Source organism: Solea solea, chromosome 13 (assembly GCF_958295425.1).
Source record: "Solea solea chromosome 13, fSolSol10.1, whole genome shotgun sequence".
Taxonomy (NCBI): Eukaryota; Metazoa; Chordata; class Actinopteri; order Pleuronectiformes; family Soleidae; genus Solea; species Solea solea.
In genome coordinates, this window is record NC_081146.1 from 18,840,779 (window position 1) to 18,863,658 (window position 22,880).

The window sequence follows — 22,880 nt, forward strand, 5'->3', positions numbered from 1 at the left end:
TGTGGTTTCGACGTTTTTTGGTCCTCACAAAGATACACATACAACACACACACGTTGCACAGTTATTGTTGTGAAGACTGCATTGTCTTCCATTCATTTAAACAGCCTAACCAAAGCCTTATCACTCATCTTAACCATAACCAAGTAATAACCAACACAAACCCCACAATCCACATTGTGTCCCCACTTTGGTCCCCACAAGGCAGAGAAACACACGTAACATTATTAAATAATGATGAAAGAACCTGAATATCCCTGAAGGTGCAGCACTGATGCCCTCTGCTGTTGGAACACAAACATGCAGCTGATGTCCTCTGTGTTGGAGCCTGAGTCTTTGTTTTGCAGCTCTGTCCTTTCCAAATTTTTTCTGCATGAAAAGAGAAGTGAAATCGAAATGCCTGGGGTTCTACAAATGATCATGGGTCATCACGAGGATTCACAGAGACTCTTTTTGAACCACACACACACAGACACAGACAGACAGACAGACAAACAGACTCCACTATATGTTATGGCTCTCACATGAGCTAAAATTCACACTATTCAGATCAGATCAGAGAAAATCCTAAACACACAGGTTTCCTTTTTAAACCGGAGGGGGACACACATCCAATATAAACATTAAGAACGGTGTTTTATTGCTAGTGACATTTTCAGTACAATGGACTATTGATAAATACTGACTTTCCATCTTAAGAGGCAACACTCTGTACAGGGAGAGGAGTGACATTTCAAACACTTAAAAAAGGATGAGAAAAGTCTATTATACCATCTCCAGTTTTGCAGCGCACTTGAACAAAATGGACAATGGACAAAAAGTACTGTTGTGGTAAATACATGAGGAAGTGCTCTACTGACTGAAAGCAAGACATACATTTCAAAACATTTTTGTTTTTAAAGTGATAGTAATAGTGGAGAAAAGTGATATAGTGCCCTATGAGACACAACTTTGTATCGGTTTCCTTCCAATCAAAAAGGACACCGTTACAAAGTTCCCTACTGCCCCTACATAACAGTAACCCCAAGGGTGTCCTTAGAGGAAATGATATTCAGTGCCTTTAAGTGATGCTGTGTGCTGTAAAGGATGTCCCTGTATAGGTGGCCTTTTAACTTTTTTCGCTCTAGCCCTTCCTCTTAAGAGGGAAACTCTGTATTCATCAACAGCCTGAGGACGATCCCGCCACTGGCTCCTCCAACTTGTTTCTGTATCTTTATCTATTCACAAAAGAACATTTTAGATATTTGATATATTCATCTATCGTTTTTATTCAATCAATGTCTTTCACAATTCTCAGATATAGATCTCATTTTTAACAGCAAATATACACAACATGATAACACACACACACACACACACACACACACACACACAGGTAAAACATCGTTGTGTCACAATATCTGCAGTGATAGCCCACAATATCAGAAACACACAGACTTCTTTGCCACAGTTACAGTGATAAAACAAACACAAAGTTTTGAACACCAATACAGTAGACGTCACCGCCAACAACACACAGAACACGTGGAATGATGCAGTAAATATACAACTCTCCTGTATGATTTCTTTTTAAAGCAATATTCACATAAATACACAAATAACTGTGTGGCTTGTAAAGAAAAATAAGTTGTAAACAAATACAATATTTTTTAAAAGGTTTCTCTTTTTTTTGTCCCTTGATTGTGGTAGAAGCGTCGTCACCATGAGGAATGAACATGCAGCAATTGTCGTTCAAGCAACAAGAGACAGTGAGGAGGAGGCAGACAGCAGAGGGCAGTGTGACGAGAGGGAGAGAGGGGAAGGGGGAACGTTTTAGACTTTGAAGTCCAGCAGGTTGCAGTCGATCTTGTAGTACACATAAGGATAATACTCCTGCTGGCTTAGGTTCAAGCCTGGGATGTCCATCGCAGACTGGAAATACGACCACAGGAGAAGAGTAATGTTAATATCACACAGAATCAGTTAGTGATGGATAGGTTTTCAGGCATGGAAGCCTCCTTAGTTTCAGTTTCTAGTTTGAACAAACACATTTGCTTGCCAGTCCTTTTGGAGAGCAGATGTGACAGAACACACCAACTGAAATGCATTAGCTATTGGCTCTTTAACACTCATTTTATGTTAAAAAAGAACAAAAAATTCAACTCAAGGTCATTGCTGTTTTATAAAGTTCCAAATAAACATGTATAAACAGACTATGTCTACGTAGCATCAATGTCTGCTTTTAGGCTCGGTTGTAAAGACGGTGTGTAAAGACTTGTATTAAAAAGTTGGAAAAGCTATGACATGTCACTGGATTCAAAAAGAAGGGTGATATTTTTGAAATAAAATGCTTATATAAATGGTTATTCTATGGTTTAAAATATGAAATACTTGCAGAGATATCATTACAGTAAGGCAGGGGTGTTAAACTCAATCACAGAGGGGGTCAAAATATAAAATGTCTTCAGCCAAAAAACTAACCTTTATTGAACAGTCTAAAATCAGAAATATGAATTTAAACAGTCAGACCACAACATTGTTTCTCAATAAAATAAATACTATTTTAAATATTTTTTAATAACTTTACTTTCAAGCCAACTGACAATATTTCAAATATGAAAAAACTGGTGTGATTTTAGGAAAAAAAATGCATAAAAAAAGTGCTGACCACCGAGTGTGTCATTAGAGATGTTGGGGAGGAAGAGTTGGTGCTTACAGCTCTAAAGCGGTGTTTTAGTTATTTACCACCAGGCCATTAAAATTATTTTGCGGGCCAGATACAATTGTACCTCGGGCCAGATGTGGCCCACAGGCCTAAAGTTTGACATGTCTCTAGTAAGGTAAAGAGCAGAGTCACTCACATCAATGATGGCTGCTGCACTGCTGTCCAGATGCTTGTACAGATCATTGAGCACTTCTCTCAGCTTCTTCATGGTCTTCTTGCTTGGCTGCAGCAGCATTGCCTGAAAGTTCACCGGCAGCCCGTATCTGCACAAACACCACAGTTTCATCAACTTATTAACAACTGTTGTGTTGTGTAGTTACAAACATTGCTGCTACAGAGTGAGTCGTCTGCTTGCTGTACCTTAAAACCGACTCCACAAAGACTCTCAGGGCCTTAATGTGGATCCAGGCGATGAAGGCTTCACTGAAGTTAACTTTCAGCCATCGAACAAGCGGCCCCTGCACAGAGGAAGTGTAACCAAGTCTTGAAAGTCCATTCTTTTACAGCGAGTGACTGTTTGGGATCTGGCAGTTGCTGCGCAACCTTGAATTAATCTGCAACCAGTGAGTGACTTGAATGTTTGCTGCTTAAAAACCCTTGCAGGCAGAAGACAGGGCTATATTTCTGTCCTTTTTCTGCAGCACACTAGTGATTGGGACACATATTTACTGCAGTGGATTTGTGTGGTCAGCATTTTCTGACTAGAAACACAATTAAGAAGCATGTGTATATTTACAATGCACTAAAAATTTAAGGAAATAAACTTAAATATACCCTGGGGGAAAATGGAAGCTAGATTGTACAGTAGATAATGGGATAATCTACTTGTAGGGCTCTTAGTATGAGCTCCTGGTTTATAACAAAGTCTTAACAATGCCAACACAGACAAATATAGGTGAGCACACAACAATAGTGTGCATTTCACTTACAAACTGCTTCTTCTTATCTGTGCAGAGCCGTGTTATCTCCTCTTTGTCTGCCTTCAACTCCTCTTCATTGTACTGGAAATCTCTCACTGTAAACCTAGAAATAAGAAATAAGTTTTATTGACATTGCTGTGCAACACACCAAAAAACATTATATGCATCCATTCACACACACACCCTACCTACATTTACAATCAATACTAAAAATAGAAATAACAACATACTAAGAGCATAATGGTCATAAAATTACATCAATACATTCTACGTGAAATATTGCATATAATGTTCCAGTGTTATTGCACAAGTCTGATCAAGTCTGACCACAGTGAGGAGAGGAAGGAAATCAGTTTATCATTGACACTTCTGGTTTCATCCTTAGCTTATTTTCTTTTTTTAAATCTTAACATGCATTTCTTATGTTGTACCTGTGTCACTGTTGAGTGTGTGAGACAGTTCTTACTTGTTCTCTCTGGCTTTGTGTTTGAAGTCATCAATAGCTTTCCTAAACAGAGTGACGCTAAAAAGGCCGCTGTCATGGTCTTCAAATAGCAGACTGGGTGAAAAAAAACAGAGGAACTTATTACACAGCTGTAAACGATGCTGTTAACATGACTCTATGTTTCAGATCGTAAACAAAATGACACAAGAAATGTACAAAATCATAATGTCTCTGGTCAAATATTTTAGATATGATGACACTGCTCACTGTGAGGATCGAGGCACCACCATCTCGGCAAGAGATTCGTACGTTTTCTGCCAGTCAGTGTAGCCCGTCCTGAGAAAACAGGGTGAATTAAGTTGTTTCCCCCAAAAACAAGACAGTGGTATAATACTGTCTCCTTCAATGTTTTCAATAATCTTTGCAAAACTTTAAGATACTCCGGTTGACTGGCAAAGTTATACTCACTTTGGAACAACTGCCAGCAGAGTGATGAGGTACTCGGAGTCCAGCACAAAGTCCTCCTTTTTAACTATGTCGGCCAGGCTCCTGGTCAGCAGGCTCCCCCTAGTGGCACAAAGCAGTGGTACAAAAACATGGCCGTTACATGGTGACGGCGCCAGTTTTTTGTTTTCAGTTTATGGATGTGATGTTGTCACGTTAGCACAAGAGAGATATATATGACATGCTGCACACATTCAGTTGGTCCCAAACACAACATCTCACGTGTCAAATGAAGACAATTAAGCATTAACAAAGTAAAAAAATTGTAATTCTTGCCAAGCTGGAGCCCAAAAATGAAAGCTGTTTGTTTTAATTTGTCAGAGTAATGCTTTATACCATAGTTTTGGAGGCAACTATGTGCGCTGTCTACAAAGCTGCTGAAGGGGACTGGGGTCACTTCATTTTGGTCTTTTCCAATTAGTCATTTATTTTTCGACGGCCACATTAAATTGTTTGTCATTAAAGCATTTACTTACGCATTCTTCCTCTCCAAGTTCTGCAGGTTTCCCTTCAGGTTGTTATAAGCAGATGCTCTTGTCTTCAGATCATTGTCAATCTGGCTTACTTGCTGTAAAAGATTAAAAAGAAAGGTTGAGATGATTTACAACTTAAATAGAGAGAAACAACACGTGGATAAATGAGAATCTACAAAAATTTATCACACACTTCCCTTCCATCAAGGATACAGTTACTGCCAGTGAGCTACATTAAGTAACTTTACACTTTACATGAGTATGTTATGAATTATTTTATTTATAAATAAAAGGTTTGTGATTAACCTTCCAGACTCACCTTTGAGATGATTTCAGAGATATTCTTAAGTGACTGCTTGATGGGATATTTCGCCATGTCCCACTGAAATCTTGTGATGTAGGTGACGAGATCAACTGAATTAGGCAGCAAAAGAATTTCCTTGTTATTTTCTGCCGACAATATAGCAAGATTATAGCAAGGTTGTTTTTTAAAATAAAATTAAAGATGGTTTAATCTATATTATGAAACATACTATATCTCAATCAACTCTAGTGGTAACTAGATATAGTAAATATATTTTATTTGTGAGGATTTTTTCAATGTCATTCACAGAAATGTATGCCACTTATACAGTACAACAGTCAAAGAAGGTTAGTTTGAAAGCATCAATAGAAATTAAAAAATACACAACTTCAACAACTCAGATCACTGTGTAACCCTGGATGATAAACATAGAAGCTTTATTGTACTGAAGAATTTGACTCCTGAAGCAGAAATCTCTGAGAAAGATGAGGAAAGATATTGGCAAAGACATAGGCACTGTGCATGATTAAATATAATGCACAACATTTATGTTGACAACTCATTTAAATTATTTATATTCTAAAACATGACTGTATACTGTGGAATTGTAGACAGAATTCAGATCAATGTCAGTCTTCCTATTGTTGCCTTCTAGTAAGAGTTTTTTGGCAGTCACAACTGTACCTCCATTGGCCAACAGGTTCTCCTGTACTTTGTCTCGACTGTCCTCCAGCACGTCGGCCATGTACTGAGCAACCTTCCTCACCACACTGTGAACAGCCAGGAGACATCAAAACACACCGAGCCAACACAAAGTGCATGTACAAAGCCAGAGTAAACCACACATTCACCTCACACATGCTGAAATGATCGTCATCCTCCATACTTTGCACAAACATACACACACATCAGAAAGTTTCACATAGTCCTGTTAAGGGGATTTCCTGACAAGGCAATTTATAACATGGTCAACTTTCAGAAGTTATTAACATTTCTGGCCACACTGTACAGGGACACATCAAAGAGGAGCTGTGTCTAAAACATCAGTGGCTTCCAAATGCCAGGTCATGACCCTTGGAGGATCACAAGACACTGTGATGGGGTTAAAGATAATTTTCAGAAATCAAATACAATTTTAAAACAATTACAAATATCTTGTGTTTTAGCCATCACTTCTACAAAGGCTTACACAAAGTAATTTATTTTAAGATAAAGCCATAGAAATAAATTACTGGCTTTTGATTTAATCTGTTCCACATGACCCTTAATGTGACAATGGCTGGTGACAGGTCATTTCAGCAACACAGAAAACCACTGGAAATACTGCAACATGTTTTTTGGTTAATTATTATAATTTTTTTTATGGGGACAACTTTCACTCTAGTTGGTAAAGGCAAAGAAGAAAAAGAATTGTAATAAAATAATTATCCGCTCATTACAATAAAATATGTTGTATTGTTCATAAAATTACAAATGAAAATAACCAATGAGTTTAAGTTTTAATAGCATAGGTATTCTCCTTTTTCCATATTTGTTGCTGAAATGCACTCAGACCCTTGCCTAACAAATGAAAGTGCACTGCAAAGCTTTCCCACAGTCTGGGAAACATCAACAAAGGAGACCGAGCAGTGATGGCTGTGTGTGAGTTTTGGATGTCAGGTTTTCAAAAGACTATAATGACAGCGAAACATAAGTCACATAAGTCATCGGGTATAAATATGACTAAAGAAAGAGCTGCTGGTGTGTCACCCAACTGTAACATGCCAAATTTAGATCGCAAGGCTTGCAAGCCTCGTGTCCTTGTGAAATTCCTCATTGTTGAAAAAGTAAGAGCAGGGATTATGGAGTGGTAAACCAGCTACATCAGTGAGCCTGTACAGGTTAGGAAATACATTTTCCTTCATTTACATGAGTAGAAAAACTCCATAAAGTAACAATGTAAGCACTGAAGTTGAAATTAGAATGCGGATGGAAGCATACCTCTCAACAAAGGAGTCTAATTTGGCCAGTTCATCTGAGAGTCCAACCAAGACATCCAGTGTTCCAACCTGTGTGGACACAGGAAGCAGCAATTAAAACATCAATGTGTTTTATGACTTTTGACTCTTATGTCCTCAGATCTGGGTCAGTGGGATTGTGTTTAAACAGCGACATCTGGAGTTCAGTCTGCCTGCAGCGACATCCAGGGGGCCCTATGGGCTTCAAATGGCGCCTCTTTGTTCAGACTCATTCATGCATTGCTAACAGTTAGAGGAGAAAACTGTAGTCCCATGTGGTCACAGGTTTTCTTCACCTTCAGCAGAGAGAGAGGAACCAGACAAGTTGAACTGCTCTGTGGATGAAACCTTCACCTAACTAACGTGGCAACATGCAGGCAACATATCTGTGTGCAGGCTGTTCCCGTACACAGAATCAGCTTATTCTTGACAGTGGATATACAAGGTGAGTGACGTTGGTATTAGACAACATCTGAAACTGTTGTATAACTATTTTGGGTAAGAAATTTAAAAACATTGCAAAGTTATAGCTGTGTACAGATGAGGAAGTATAAGTAACAATAAAGAGGAAAAAAGCCCAGTGCTTACTTTGAGGTCTGGTATGTTGAACTTGTGGTTGGTGGAGAGGTTGTTGGTGCGTGTGGTTGCTGCCATCATTTTGTCCCATGTTTGCTGGCAGGTCTTCTCTCCAGGTGCAGAAATCAACCAAAACTCAGACATGGTTACAAAATGGACACGGCCAAAAAAAATCTGAGGAAAAAAAGACACACTTCTGTAAATGTGAAAGTCTCATTTAGGGAATGAAACTATGAGCTTTTCTTCCACATATGACTGATGACAATGAAAATAATTTCATTACACGTTATAAAAGAAATAAGCTTAACAATTTGTGTGAATATGGAGCAGACAGATGATCCAACATATTTACAGGGATCGATTTCACACGATATACTTCAGCACAATTACAGATCTAAAAAGGAATAGCCTAAAACCCAAAGATTGATCTTGCCTTTATACAATCCATGAGATATCCCAATGAATCAGCAATATGAAAGAGAAAGAAATAAAAAAAAAAATACTGTTAGTTTTAGGCGACTGGACTCGCTTGAGTTAAGTTAAAAACATTTCTCCTCTCTGAAGAGGCTTCTTCAGGTCTGGCTAAAACTGATGGAAAAACAGGTATTTATCCTCTGAGACCGAAACCTGTCTAGAGAGTCGCTAAGTTAAACAATGCAGATTGTTCACCCCTCAGACCCAGTATCATTACATTGCACTGCACTGCATACATGCTCTGTTTGTGCCTAGGGATTAGGGCCTAGTTTGTTGAAGACCCTCCTGAGTTTCTCACAGAACACATCAATATATGGAATGACAATGTTTTTTGGATGTTTTGATGAAGGCCCAGTTTTAAGTGCTCCCCTGATGCGTTTGTGATCCTTTGTTGTTCCCTCCTTTGCTGTGCTGTGACTCAGGTAAAACCAACAAGCTGAAACTGGGTCAAAGTTGTGAACGATCTGCACTGCTCAACCCGATGCCTGACACTTTTCAGTCTCAGAAGCTAAATATCTGTTTTTTCCACCAGTTAGTCAGAACTGAAGAAGCCTCTCGGATGAGAGGTGAATGAGAGGAGTCTTCAGCTTAACCCAAGCAAAGTCACCAGTCACCTATGACTAACTACAGAAGCTGACTATGACCTGGATAAATGAAAACCTTCACACTGTTTTTTTAAAGGTGAAACCCTTGATTATATCACATTTAAATCGTTTTAATGCATTAGTGATATGGTTTGACTCAGTATTTTATTTAATTTTATCAAGCAACCTAATACACAAAATTATTGTGAACATATTCGCTGTTTGCTAAATATCGTCTGTTAGAGAACTGCGTGTAATAGAAAACACACTAAACAAGCTAATTAAAGCAATGCTACAACAACAACAACAGAAGCTTATTGTGGGTTTCTAATGAAAAATGCTGCCATTTTTTGATAACAGCCATACTTGTTTTCTTAACTTTGAAATGCATTAATGAAGATTAAATGACGCTGTGCGTCACAAATCAAAGATGTTTAAGGTCAAGCAACGTCCAGTAGGGGGTTAGCCACCGCTAGCCACTTACTGGATACCACTTAGCTTTGCCCACAACAACAGCACAAGAGGATTAACGCGACTGTGTGACGATTTCACTCACATGTGTATTAAAATGTAGCGGTCACCGGTTAAAATACTGCTGTCCGTGGTGTTTTTAAGCCTTGGTAAATGTCATAGTTGCCAAGTTCGTGAGGTCTCCTGACAGCAGCGTCACAGTCAGCTGACCTGCAAGAGGAACCGGAAGACTTCTCTTTCTCTCTCTTTACCATCTACTCATAGTCAGCAGCGACCACAGCTGGTGGACAGGGTGGACTGCAGCCACAGCAAATCACATATTTGCTTCACGCGTCTTCAGTGCATAAAGAGTCCTCTCTCTCTGCAGTATTAAGTGGATATTTAATCCATCCATTATCTACCGCTTTATCCTCCTTAGATATTTCATGAAAGACAAAAATTAAGTTTTCCACACCCTTTCTGCGAACAAAAATAAAAAATACTACATTTATAAGAAAATAAATAAGAAAGATTAAAGTGGCATGAGTGGCACCAGGTGTGGTCTTCTGCTGCTGTCTACACACCTTGGTTTTATGGAGGCGTTATTTGAATTACCATTTCCTTTCATTTCAAACCACTCTGGTCATTCTCCTTTGGCATTAACAATGCGTTTTGCCCAGTGAACTGCTGCTCACCAAATATTTTCGCTTTTTTCTCTTCTCTCTTTTTTCTCTTTATCTCTTCCCCATTCTGTCTCAGCAGGTCATCTTGACCATGTCAACATGCCTAGATGTTCTGAGATCTTGCATATGTGATCAGATACTTTGTTAACACACAGTTGAACAATGTCATGTAATGTATATATCTGCAAAGATAGGATATTAAAAAAAATATTGAGATTAATCCATATCCACAAAATAATAGCCAAATATGTTACATACAAAAACACTTCAGGGTAATGCTTTTTTTAAGCAGTCATGAAATTATAAATCAAGAAAACTATATTTAGTAAAAAAAAAATAAAATTAGGTGAAAGTTTTTTTAATTATTATCTTGACATGGAACTTGAACAGATTTCCTGAATTGCTTGACCTCCACGGACTTGAGCCTCAGTCAACGTTCCAAAAGCATTATGACATTTTTAGAGAAAGATCCTGGATGCCAAGTCAGCAGCCTTTGAGACTTTAGAGTTACTAAATTTGGAAAAGCCAGGTCAGATTTCCTGACTTTGGGTGTCTCCTGCGTGGAATCTGAGGAAAACACCCCCAAAGGGACATGTTTATAGTCCAGTGGGCCTGGGGTTCATTGTTTGGTACACAATGCTTGGTCTGCCTGGAGCCAACCCTCGACATCAAACAGCAGGTTGAGTTTGCCCATGGCTGGCCAGAGGCCAATCTGCAGGGATCTTATCAGAACACGCACACACGCTACAATCAATCTGTCTGCAGAGAGCACGGGCTACTGCTGCTGAGAGTCTGTTTTTTAATCGCTTCTGGTTCAGTAGCAAACAAAAATGTTGCTCTAACAAGAAATGGGATTAAATGGAGAAAAGAAATTAGAGGTTTAATGATGATCTGTCTCACTCATATGGCACACTGGGTCCTTGCGTGCACTCCTGAAGCTCTCAACAACCATTAACTGTTGTAATGTACACTCCACCATCACGTCACTTTCTAAACCAGGGGTGTCAAACCAGTAAAATGATAGCATAATAACCTATAAACATCAAGAACTCCCTTTGTTTTATATACAATGAAGTATCTTTTTACAAAACGTGAAATTTCTTGAGAAAAATAAGTTCAATTTCAACAATATTATGCCTAAATTTACCATTTACCCATGTGCATTACAACGTACAGATCACAGTGGATCTGGAGTATCTGGAGCCGAAAAATGTAGTGTTTCACATTATGATTTGATTGTAATCATAATATGAAATTTTAATACTACGGACCGGATTGGACCCTCTGATGGGCCAGTTCTGGCCCACGGGCCCCACGTTTGACACCCACGTCCAAATACTAGCTGGTGTGTATAAGCATGGAATGCTGAAATACAGGATTCTTGCTGTGATTGACACATTAAACATGATTAAAGTCTTAAGAAACAACATTAATAGTATCAAAATAACAATAAGCCATGTCACCACATGTAGAGATCTCAACTGCACACACAGAGTGATGAAAATAACTTTATGAATTAATCTGCTGGAAGGACATGAGGGTGACATGTGCATCATTTTTTAGGCTGTGTTATTGTTGAATCATCATGGTATATCTTGGTGTGTCTCTCCACCAATTTGATACCATTGTTGTAAATGACATGTTGTGGGAAAGCCCAGAGATAACGACAGTTCCTCTCAGCTGGCATTACTGTATGTTCTTTGGCACAAATAAAAGTTCTGAATGGTTTGAAAAAAAGGAAAAAAAAAAGAAAATTGAAATTGTGCCAACAAGTCAAATTTCAGTCTTGCTTCAACACAAAATGTGAGTAATTTCTGTTAATGTAAAATCTCCATCTGCGACAAAGTGACACATTTGTCTTATAGCTGCAGTAGGCATGATCACGAGATAAATAGCTGTTTGTTGAGTCTCATCTGATGATCATGGACAGACACATTTTTCTCAAATGCAGACAGACTGTCCACACTGAAAATTGCAGGTAATCAGATTATACTTGTGAGCTCAGAGTCATAACCACAACTGGTCATGACATCACCCACCAAATATCTGAACTCTCATGATGACAGAAGTTCAGGAGCATCATCTTCAACCAGGCTACTACTGGACGATACCAGCTGTCAATCACTGGTGTCCACTTTATTGTCTATTTTCCAGTAAATGGGAACATCATTTACAAAATTAACTCCATGTTTTATCAGAGAAGACCCAAAACTCATGAACTCTTCAGGAAAATGTTTACTGATGTTAAAAATCAAGACTATCCATTCAAATTAAGTTATTTTTGCATCCAAACGGTCGTGTCCACAGTTTAGTTCTGAACTACACTGTAATTGATTAAAATCTCACATTGCAGGTGACATTTTTTCATATCACCTCCATACATCACCTCTTCCTTTTCATTTTGTTTGATGTTGAACAGAAATATACAAAAACTTAGTTGGAGAGTGGGACGTGGGTCTGGTGATTGATGTTTCACAAAAGGAATGTTGCGTTAAATGTTGTACGACAGATCCGGTTTGTCACTGGGATTCCTTTTTGTATGTTTGTTATATTCCTACAGGCAGCTGCTTTGTACTGTCCTGCTTAACATTCAGATCAGTGTGAGGAAAAGTTGGTTTGGAGTTTCTTCCTTTCACTCGGCAACATTCTTTGGCAGAAAGAGCTGAAACCAACGTACATTACAGTGCTTGAGTCTTATAGCAATTCATGGTGGAATATCAGATACTAATTCAAGTGTAGACATATTGTGAAGTTTAGATTGAGTTTTGTTAATAACATACATGTCATGCCTAAAAGATATAGACAATTAATTTGTTGGAATTCTTTTTATTTTTATTTTAGGGTCACAATGTTGTTTTTTCCTCTTCGCTTCAGACTTGTGGTCTGTCAGGATACATGTACGTAAGGTCTCTGTGTTGATGTAATCTGTTTGCAATGTTTGCAAATAAGAATTCCTTCTGCACAATGCAGCCACTGGAGTATTTGCCCTCATAGTGGGTGGTACACATGTTTCACTGTCGCATAGCCAGTAGCTGCGATGGCCATTATGATCCAAACAATGGAAATTAAACATTGTGCCTCACTGGAAGTCACTTTAGATGCTATGTGTGATTAGACTTATTTATATATATAAAGGCTCATTTAGTGTTGGAGAAAACAGGCACAAAACACGGAACAGCTTTTGTGTTTTGTGCCTGCCGTCGAGGCGAAGACGCAGCCTCTTGAGCCTGTAAAATTTTGAGCAATAGTTTCATTGGTGAAACAGTAGTTGCTTTTGTTTATTTTTGTCCCCAATGAGCATTCAATGCTCATCTAATTCTCTGAAGTGAACACAACTAGTCTTGCACATCATGTTATTTGTTGTGGGTAAATATTTGGTTAATGTATAATCACCATGGTTGCATGGAGTTTCTTTATGGACTTAGTGTTTAAAAATAGAATAACTGCAAAGAACATGTTTTATGGGCAAATAGTTAATGCCTTTTAAATGACTAACGACTGTATTGTATGTCCTTGTCACTCTGTAACCTAGACTCAAGGAAAACTTTTCCTTTCTGTTGGGCTGTCACAAGCTTTCCTTGGCACCCTCCTCTCCTCCTCCTCTGTTGAGGAGGGAGACATGCAAATGTGTCTCCCTGGAAAAAAAACACAACAACACACACACTCTGCCCCAGACGTTGTACTTACAGAGGAAGGCACAACTTGCAACAGCAAACAGCAAATGCAAATTAAAAGGGAAAACCGAGCTTGAACTTTAAGACTAACTGGAATCATTCAACTAAGTCGTCACTTGTGGGACAGATGTTTTGCAACTGCTGATTTTTTGACTTCAAAAGAATTCTGTCACCTTTGTTTTACAGGATTTCGTCCTCATTACTAAGTCATGGGAAACACAATGATGACCTAACAGAGGTAATCTTAAGAAATTTGACTTGGGCCTATTTAATGTTTTTAAGGATATACAATATATTGTATTAGCTTTTAGTCAACCATTGTGTGGTTTTGTTGGACAAAAAAAAAATTGTAGTTTGGAAAGATGTAATATCACAGCATTATCCTCCACAGACTTATATCAATACCAAATATCTGAAAGAGGACTAATGTTTTGTTAGTTTTTTTGGTCTTTTTTAAAATGGATATGTGACAGAAAATAAAACTTTCAGTCATAATAACAGCAACAATACTAATAATAAGAGGATTAAATCAGCTGAAAATTATATTAATGAACCCTTTTAAAGTGAAACCGTAGAACGAAATAATGTAACAGAGCTGCATACTAGTACATTCCACGAATAGTTCATATAATACGATTATAGCCATTGTTACAATATAATTTCAATTTTAGTATATTTACTATTGTTTAATGCTAAAAACGATATATATATATATATATATATATATATATATATATATATATATATATATATTATTAAAACATTATTTCTCTTCTTTCTCAGTTTTGACAGCTTCCACCCACGTCCGATCAAAGATTCCAAAAAAGGTCCAACCAAAAGCAAGAACGCGATAATTTGCTCAAGTTTTTCCTCGTCAGTGCGTTTCATTACATTCGTAAATATGGCTTTTATTTTGAAAGTTTAATCGGATGTCAACGTCAGTGTACTTCACACTCCTGGACGTTTGTCTCTTGCTGATTACGTGCCCGCTCCGTGAAATTCTCCACTGTTAGCACTTCGTATATTCAAAATATTGAACAGCGAACCGCTGCCTTTTCCTCCACCGCCACCTCGTCCTCGTCCATGGCCGTCATATTTTTCTCCTTTTGTAAACCCATCACTCTTTAAAAATTCCGCCTAAAAAGAAAAAGCGTTCTATCCCCTCTTTTGGGTTTTCATCAGACGTAAGTAACGTTAGCTAACCGCGCTGTTAGCTCGCTAATTAGCATGTTGTTGTATTGGCCGGGTAACGTAGTCAGAGCCATACATGGTGATTGTAATTAATGTGAACGTGGCGTTAAGATTCAGTGGTAATGTTGTTGAAATACAAGATATACAATGACGCGTGTTGCTGTTTACATTGTGGGCTGCTTGCTAACGCTAATATAATGTGTATCAATGAAAGGAAACGACCTGACCACAGTGGTTCGCTGGGTAACTTGAGTCAGACATGTTGAATGTGGTTGTGATTGTGTCCCATTTAGAACTGGGACTAACGTTTTTTTTCCATTGTCCATTATTTTTGTCGATGAAATTGTTTTGTCCGTAAAGGGTTGAAAAATGTTGATTGGTGTTTCAATCCTACACTGTGTGTCGCCTATGCAGACTGAAATGCATTATTTCCATTCCAGTAACAAACTCCCAAAAACAACCTTTATTACCTGTAGAGTTTGAATGGATTCAAACCACGAGTACAGTTTTGTGTGATAATGATTGAAATTCAGTTCCAATGTGTCATTACACGTGTATAACTAGTTGTTCCCTGCATTATTGCCCTTGCAATAGTGGTAGAAAAAAACCCAAAACAACCAAATAAAATAACATCTACCTTACAGTAAGTTATCGGTTAAATAAATCTAGCAGAATGAACACAGTCTCAAACTGTAAAAAAAAAAAATTACTATTCAGTACAGGTGGGCAATATGATCTTAAAATTCTATCACAATAATTGGTCATGATATTGCAGTTCCACTGGAGTTCACATTGACTGTGTATTCATGATGCAAAAATGAAACTGTTACTAAAAACAACCCACATAAAATTACTCCATTAAAATTTCATGTTATGTGTTGGGCCACGTGAAATCGATTGGCATGTGGCCTGCAAGTCATGAGTTTGAGACCTGATTTACAGTGTTACTGTGGTACAAGCTGCCCTTTTTTATATACCAATATGAAGCATCATGTTTATATTGCACATGCTGATAATGTGCTAACTGTATGTTTTAAATACCTCAGGCAGCCCTGACAGATTTGATAGTAAAGTGTACTGAATAAATGGCAGATAGGAGCCTGTGTCAGTGACGAGAAGTTGCTCACTCTCTTTGCTACAGTTCTCTCTACTGCTCTCCGTCAGTGACTGATTCCAGTATGCCCTGTCCCCATTTGTTCCATTGCAGGTGTACAATAACTATCCAGAGGATTTAGGGGGAGCTCTATACCGAGAGCCATTTGACTTCAACGCCGAGCCACCTTGGGATCCTAGCTGATAGTGGACGAGTTCATCCCGGGACTTACTCCATGTGAGTAAGTCCGATGTGGACTGAATAATTAATCTATCTGTCTTTGTGCACGTAGGGTATTTTCAAAGCAAAGATAAGAAATATTTAAAGAAAATATAGAAAGAATGAGAATGTGTCTGTTTGTGGGGATACATACCATATGTGTTTCTCTTTTTCCAGATGAATCATAAAGGGTAATTTTAGATCCAACATTTCAGATCTATTTCCAGCGCCTCTGTTGAAATAACGGGACACTGTCTTTCTTCTGGGTTGACATTTATCTGCATTAGTTTTTTTTGCTTGATTTAGCTGAAATAAAGGGAAATTATTTGGTGATTAATATACATGAATCTCATTTATTCCTCCCATTTATGTTACAACATCTTTCATAACGGAGATGGTAATATTTAGGTTTTCATGTTAAATATAAATAAAGTCAGGGTTGAGTTGGAAAGAGCACTGAACATATACATCCAAAATACTTTTAATCAATCCCCAGTGGACCAAAGTTTTGTAACCCACACACTTTTTCTTTCACAATAAAATAAAAAATACACCTAAATATCTTCAGCTCGCTGCCGGTCTATTCATCTGTTTGTAGTAACCTTGTCATAGTAGTGAAGGACAGAGCAATCATTTTTGGCACATTGTTGGGTTTCCACATTGAATCTCCCAAAACTACTGTCATTTCAGATCTGGTCTAGTTAGCACTGTGCTTCTCTGACCTGTTATGTAACATTATTGAAAGTAAAGTTGTGACACTGACACTGGTCCATGCCATCAAAAAGTACTTTTATGGGTCACCAGCTAAGGGATAAGTGTTGATTGTTGCAAGTAATTGATGGTTAAGTAAATAAGCTCAATATCTCAGACCCTATGATTTCATGGTGGCTTTCCAAAAGAGTAGGCCGCTTCCCTCAGAGCTTTCACCATACCATTGAACCTGTTCTGGGCTGTAATTGGTCACTGAAAATGACTAATTTGATTAGGGATCACATACATTTTTTTTTTTATCTTTTAGCAAATGAAAAAGACAGTTTGAAATCAACCAAATATGACCAAATTGTTTTGCATCTTGAAATTTATGTCTTATGCTGTCTTTTTTCTTATTGTACAGCTTTTTGCAAGAGTCTAGGACCCCAGGGGCTCGGGAGCTCGCGAGCAAGACTACTTCAGATTAGCCACATTCTTTATGCCTGTCGGATTAGAGGAAAACGGTTGAGAGGATGAAAGGCATTGCTAATGAACCGCAGTATTCTGTTGGCCTGCTGGAGGGAGGCATGGCCCTCTGTGACATCATTGACAACCACATTTATGAACAAACCCTGGTATGGAATCTCACTGGACACTTAATCCTATATTTACTTTAAGAACTATAGTACCAGGCACTAAATAGTTCCTGCTGGTTATTGTAAAAGCGTGTTTCCACTACAGTGAAAGATCTTGGGGCGATTATAGTTCTTAATACTATTTCCTGCGGTGGAAATGCACCTAATGCATTATGATTATGACAAACATCTGCAAATATAAAGCATTGTTGTCTATATGAGCTAAAGTAACGTCTGATTTTGTTTTGCAAAAACATTCAGTGTACATGTTTTCCTATTCATCAATATGTACTCTTCCTTCTTCCTCAGTCTGAGAAGAATGCATTCTTTGTGGCAGACCTGGGAGTCGTAATGAGGCAGCATGTTCGCTGGCGAACACTCATGTCCCAAATTCGACCCTACTATACTGTCAGAAGCAACAGCAGTGCAGCTGTTATTGAAGTTCTTGCTGCTCTTGGCACTGGATTCATATGCACCAACAAGGTACTCCCTCACAGACTGATTTCTTCACTGCTCTGGTTTCTGTGCAGCATGTGCTGTTTAGGCTGCACAGTCTTACATGATTTGAAAGACTTTACTTCCCTTATATCACAGGCTAGTACATTTTGATAATAACTAATACACTTACTGTATGTGGAATATTACACAACTCTTGGTCCTCAAGCTGTAAAGAAGTCATAGAGGCACCACCAAGTGGTCAGTGTATGTCAGTGCTCACTTTTTAAATACTGTGAGTCATGTGGTTTGGCTTATGGTAAGCCATACAGTATTGATGTAGTATGATGATATATCTGTTCACTAGGCCAGATGATGTCTGGTAATGGAACATAAATGTGTCTTTGTCTCTTTGTAAGTCTGAAGTTCAGCTGGTGCAGAGTCATGGTATTCCCTCTGAAGATATCATCTACAGTGGTGTCTGCAAACAGGTCTCCCACATTAAATATGCTGCTAAGAATGGCATTGACCTCCTGGTGTGTGATAACGAAGCGGAGCTGTGCAAGATTTCTCGCTGTCACCCCAATGCCAAGTAGGTTTCTGTTTGTATTTTTTAACGTTCTTTCCTAATTGACTCCGTTACTAGTTATTGCTTACTGTTCTTCATTAAAACATGTCACTTTTCATTATGGGCAACACATAGGCTTTTTTCATCTAAAGATGTAACAGTGTTCTTCATTTCATGTATGTTGTTTCAGGCTGCTGCTGCAGGTGTCCACAGAGGCATGTAGCCCAGACAATGAGATTAGCATATCATTTGGCTGTTCCCTGAAGGACTGCAGGCATCTACTAGAAAGAGCTAAGGAACTGGGTGTGCAGGTTGTGGGAGTCAGGTGAGGCATGGAAAATGTACAGATTGTGTACAGAGAGCATTGTTTAACTCTTAAACCCACTGACTCACCCACTACATAAATCATTTTTAAACTTAGTTTACCCTTCTAATATGTGTGGTGGCTGAAAGAAACACACTATTACTGCTACTACTTTACAACCATAAGAATTGTTTTAAGGTGTTAAATTATGCTCAAAACCTGCACTCCACCACAGGTCTCACGTTTCCGGCTTCTGTGAAGATGACCAGGTGTATGTCCATGCCATTTCAGACGCCCGGTGTGTTTTTGATATGGGTGTAAGTAATCTAAAACATTGTTATGTAACTCACTGCACTGCCCAGGTTGATGCCCACCACCCCCAACTCCATCACTTATCACCAGACACCAACTTTGATGGTTGTGATCACTTCAGAAACACTGATAATCACTTGTGTTTGGTTACACATTTACAAACATTTGTTTACCACAGGAGGAAATTGGCTTCAACATGAAAATCCTGGACATTGGAGGAGGATTCAGTGGCTCTGAGACTCAGCTGGAGCTGGTCAGTGTCTTTCAACCTGCTCTCAACAACTAATTGCTTGGAAACTGTTCCATGATGTAGATTTTTTCAGAGAATTTTTAACCACTACTACAGTACTCATATAATTTATACTGCTTTTGTACACTTTATGGTTAAATACATTTCATTTTTATTTCCCAATTTTCAAAATGTGCTCCTGGTCCTCCTGTCCTATATAATAATTCTTTTGGCCAACCATAGAAAACCTTTTTTTTAACACACTGCAAATTGGCACAATGTGATTAATCATAATGTATTGATTTTCAAAGGCATTACCTACTTAGGTTCTTACTTTTTACCTCTGTCATCCTTTTTGCAGATCAATAGTGCCGTTATGTCTATGGTAGACCTATACTTTCCTCTTTCTACTGGGGTTTCCATCATTGCGGAGCCTGGCAGTTTCTTTGTCTCATCTGCTTTCACCCTGGCTGTTAACATCATCTCCAAGGAAGTGGTTGCTCGAGATCACCACGGTCAGGACAATGGTCAGTGGCTTAATGCTCACTTTAGGAGATCCATTTACTTCCAAATTACAAGGAGTGTGACAGTAATATAACCAATTCAATATGTGACATCATCCCTACTGCTGTGCCAAAAAGAACTAGTTAATGTGAATCACACAAACTGTTATATGAAACAAAATAAATAAAGCTATGTCACTCTTCATAGATTTTGTGCTCAATCTGTCTGAACAGATGATCTGTCTCCCAACAATGAGCCCGAGTTTCAGTACTCCATGAATGAGGGAGTGTATGGATCGTTTGCCAGCAAACTCTCTGACACATCGATTGCTGCTCCATCTCTTCACAAGGTGAGTCTTGTTCATTTTCTGGGTCACAGTGTGCAGTAGTTAAACATTGGTGTAGCTTTTATTCATACATACAGTACTTGTCTGTAATAATGAGAGTGAAAGCATACCAATAATAATCCATCATCAGTCATAATACATTTTATTGTATATAGTGAATTTACATGATATTTTAAGTTATTTCTCATGATATTAAGATCACCCAGTGTCTCAGTTACACTGGTGAAAATTGCTGAAGTCACAACCTCTGTGACTTTTACTCAGTGGAGGTGAAAGCAGTCGCTCTTACGACAGTTGCTCCTGATTGGAAACTAGTTTGAAAAGTTTCTCCTAGATTTACTTACAGACTCATAAGACCCTTTCCCGGGGTTCAAAAAACCAATTAACACCCACTAAAACTGGCCTTTGTCTGCAATGGGAGTGGTTTAAATAAGCATTCAGTCCCAGGTTGACCCTGTAATAGATGTGGGTTTTTAAATGCTCTGGCTCCGGTCGGCAGTAATGTGAACATGACACCGGGATGAATGTGCTAATTTCATCCTCTACTTGCATGTTTTTGCAGTCCAGTCGCAGAGGCCACACTTTTTCCAAGTTTGAAAGAGGGCCTCAAGTATAAAATGTTATTGCTATAATGTTGAGAGTGCTCTCTTCTGTTTTGTGTTGTGCTTCTTCTCTTGCTTGTTTACAGAGGGTTTGTGTTATCAAATATGATTCACCAGAAAGGAGTTGGTTGCCTTTTTTTATTCCGATTGCCTCTCACAAGTCTCTCACTGACGGCAGCTTTGAAGTAGTTAGCCATAATCTCATTCTTATCAGTAGGTTGTGTTTTTTCCTGTATAAAGTGTGCCAGTTGTGGTTTCTAAACCCCTTCTCCCCTTTGTTTAGTTTTACTGAACAAAGATGACCTCTGTTCTGTGTTGTCAGAATGCATCCCTTGATGCTCCAGTGTTCAGCAGCAGCCTGTGGGGTCCCTCCGGAGATGACCTGGACCAAGTAGTGGAGCACTGTTTGTTACCCGAGCTCAACATTGGAGACTGGCTCATGTTCACCCACGCTGGGGCCTACAGTCTGGGTCAGCCACTATGCACTGCCACTGACTCACCCCCACCCCCTGTATATTATGTCATCTCTTCTAGAGACTGGTAAGAACAGGTGGTAGTCAAGTGTTTTTTTTAAACACTGGACTGCAATGCAGAGTTTTATAACAATTGGGTGTTTTGTGCTCACATGTGCCTTGAACTCAACTTTATTTCTTTCCACCAGGTTTGAAATGCAGGACACTGGTGTCGTCCATGAGGCAACACTGAAGAACTTCTCCTTTGTCCCTTATTTCCTCAATTCTTGCCTAACAGGGGCCGCTCTCTCTGTCCCTGCTTAGCGCTCATAAGGCCAGGAAGTCTTCGACACCTCCTTCACTGGTTGCTGCTGCTTGCTTAGTCTTGTCTATATTCCACTGGGATGAACCGAAATCACAGTGCAGATAGTGTTTGCCTTGAACTTATTGGGACCACATCAAATTCATGTGGCTAATTGACTGTGTATCAGGATTAGACCTGGAAATACCAACAAGGTGCTGATTACTGTACAACAAAATGGATGACTCCAAAAAGACAAACACCTTCTTCCCTTTGCTTTGGCTTTAGGCATCCCATGCAGCTACAGTTTACACTCGAACATCAGACCTATAAAGAGTATAAATAATTCTATGTGACAAATGTGTTACCTGTGTCTCCTTTGCTGCTGCCAATCTTAAGTAAGACACAGTATGTATCCCTGAGTGGAGCCACGTATTTAAGTAGGAACATTCATGAGCCCCTGTGGGCTTTTTGAAGAAGTGTTTTTATGACTTAAATTGGCCGTGTAGTATTTTATGTGATAAAATCTTGACTTCATTATGACAATTTAAAATATTTTATCCTTCTCAGTGTTTTAAACTGAAGGCTTGCAGCACTACGTTGCTGTATATGTGAACATTTAGCAGTTTGATTAGTGTGGCAGGGTCACCGTGAAAACTGCCCAAGTAGAAATGATGAATTCTTCGTGCTCCAGTGTGTTTGGAAAGCTAATGGCTCAGTGTTCACCAGTAAACTGGTGTCTTTAGTGGGTTTTTTTTTTCAGCAGGTTATAGGAGGTCTTATTCGACAGCACGTGCTGCAGATGGAACAAGGCAAGTGATCAAGGATAAGTAATCAGCTGACGTGGAAAGGGTCTTTGTTCCGAGAAAACAATTTTAAGTGTAAGAACCCTTTTAAAAAAAAAAAAAAATATCAGTTGTATTTGTTAAAAAAAAAAATACTTTTTTTTGACTCTTCAAATGAATGTTATTTGTTAAGTGTGAACCATATCTGTGAATTTGTCTTCCAAACTGTAAGGCATGATAAATTATCGGGCAGTTGTCTGTAGTTAACATGTAACTGTGCTTGTCAACGTGAACCGTAATAAACACCTCACTGACTGGACTGTGAATTAGTCTGTATGATTTTGGCGTCTTAAAAAAAATTATAAATGTACATAGTGGAAATGTTCCTAATTTGGTTTGATGTAGTTGCAGCTGTCAAACCTTTTTAA

General features: G+C 38.6%; 2 protein-coding genes across 6 annotated transcripts; one reads left to right on the forward strand and one right to left on the reverse strand.

Moving 5' to 3' along the window:
• Positions 1-1,250: 1,250 nt before the first annotated feature.
• LOC131470843 (V-type proton ATPase subunit C 1-A-like) lies at positions 1,251-9,670 on the reverse strand. Of its 2 annotated transcripts, none has more exons than XM_058646872.1 (13): positions 9,536-9,670; positions 7,934-8,095; positions 7,329-7,396; positions 6,033-6,118; positions 5,364-5,458; positions 5,048-5,139; positions 4,536-4,634; positions 4,335-4,403; positions 4,089-4,181; positions 3,632-3,725; positions 3,063-3,160; positions 2,839-2,965; positions 1,251-1,909 (listed from the first exon to the last, which is right to left on the reverse strand). In XM_058646872.1, exons 2-13 carry the CDS (start codon positions 8,063-8,065, stop codon positions 1,811-1,813), a joined length of 1,152 nt encoding a protein of 383 aa, XP_058502855.1. In that variant the 5' UTR covers positions 8,066-8,095; positions 9,536-9,670; the 3' UTR covers positions 1,251-1,810. The 2 variants fall into 2 exon arrangements, with proteins under 2 accessions (XP_058502855.1, XP_058502854.1); XM_058646871.1 differs by lacking the exon at positions 9,536-9,670 and adding an exon at positions 8,355-8,480.
• Positions 7,693-22,778, forward strand: azin1a (antizyme inhibitor 1a). 4 transcript variants are annotated; one of them, XM_058646869.1, is made up of 12 exons: positions 7,693-7,790; positions 16,185-16,307; positions 17,404-17,614; positions 17,924-18,097; positions 18,469-18,641; positions 18,808-18,942; positions 19,157-19,238; positions 19,412-19,486; positions 19,824-19,989; positions 20,200-20,315; positions 21,237-21,454; positions 21,576-22,778. In XM_058646869.1, the coding sequence occupies exons 3-12, from the start codon at positions 17,513-17,515 to the stop codon at positions 21,688-21,690; spliced, it is 1,356 nt and encodes a 451-aa protein (XP_058502852.1). In that variant the 5' UTR covers positions 7,693-7,790; positions 16,185-16,307; positions 17,404-17,512; the 3' UTR covers positions 21,691-22,778. The 4 variants fall into 4 exon arrangements, with proteins under 4 accessions (XP_058502852.1, XP_058502850.1, XP_058502851.1 ...); XM_058646867.1 differs by lacking the exon at positions 7,693-7,790 and adding an exon at positions 13,833-14,024; XM_058646868.1 differs by lacking the exon at positions 7,693-7,790 and adding an exon at positions 14,739-14,970 and having other exon boundaries at positions 16,185-16,311.
• The last annotated feature ends 102 nt before the right edge of the window (positions 22,779-22,880 follow it).

Coding starts and splice junctions, on each gene's coding strand:
- LOC131470843 (XM_058646871.1), bottom strand. Junction 4,635..5,047: donor AACTTGGAGAGGAAGAATGC/GTAAGTAAATGC, acceptor TTGTGCCACTAG/GGGGAGCCTGCTGACCAGGA. Junction 1,910..2,838: donor GTGCAGCAGCCATCATTGAT/GTGAGTGACTCT, acceptor TCGTATTTCCAG/TCTGCGATGGACATCCCAGG.
- azin1a (XM_058646869.1), top strand. CDS start 17,513: ATGAAAGGCATTGCTAATGAACCGCAGTATTCTGTTGGCCTGCTGGAG. Junction 17,615..17,923: donor ACATTTATGAACAAACCCTG/GTATGGAATCTC, acceptor CTTCTTCCTCAG/TCTGAGAAGAATGCATTCTT. Junction 18,098..18,468: donor GATTCATATGCACCAACAAG/GTACTCCCTCAC, acceptor TCTCTTTGTAAG/TCTGAAGTTCAGCTGGTGCA.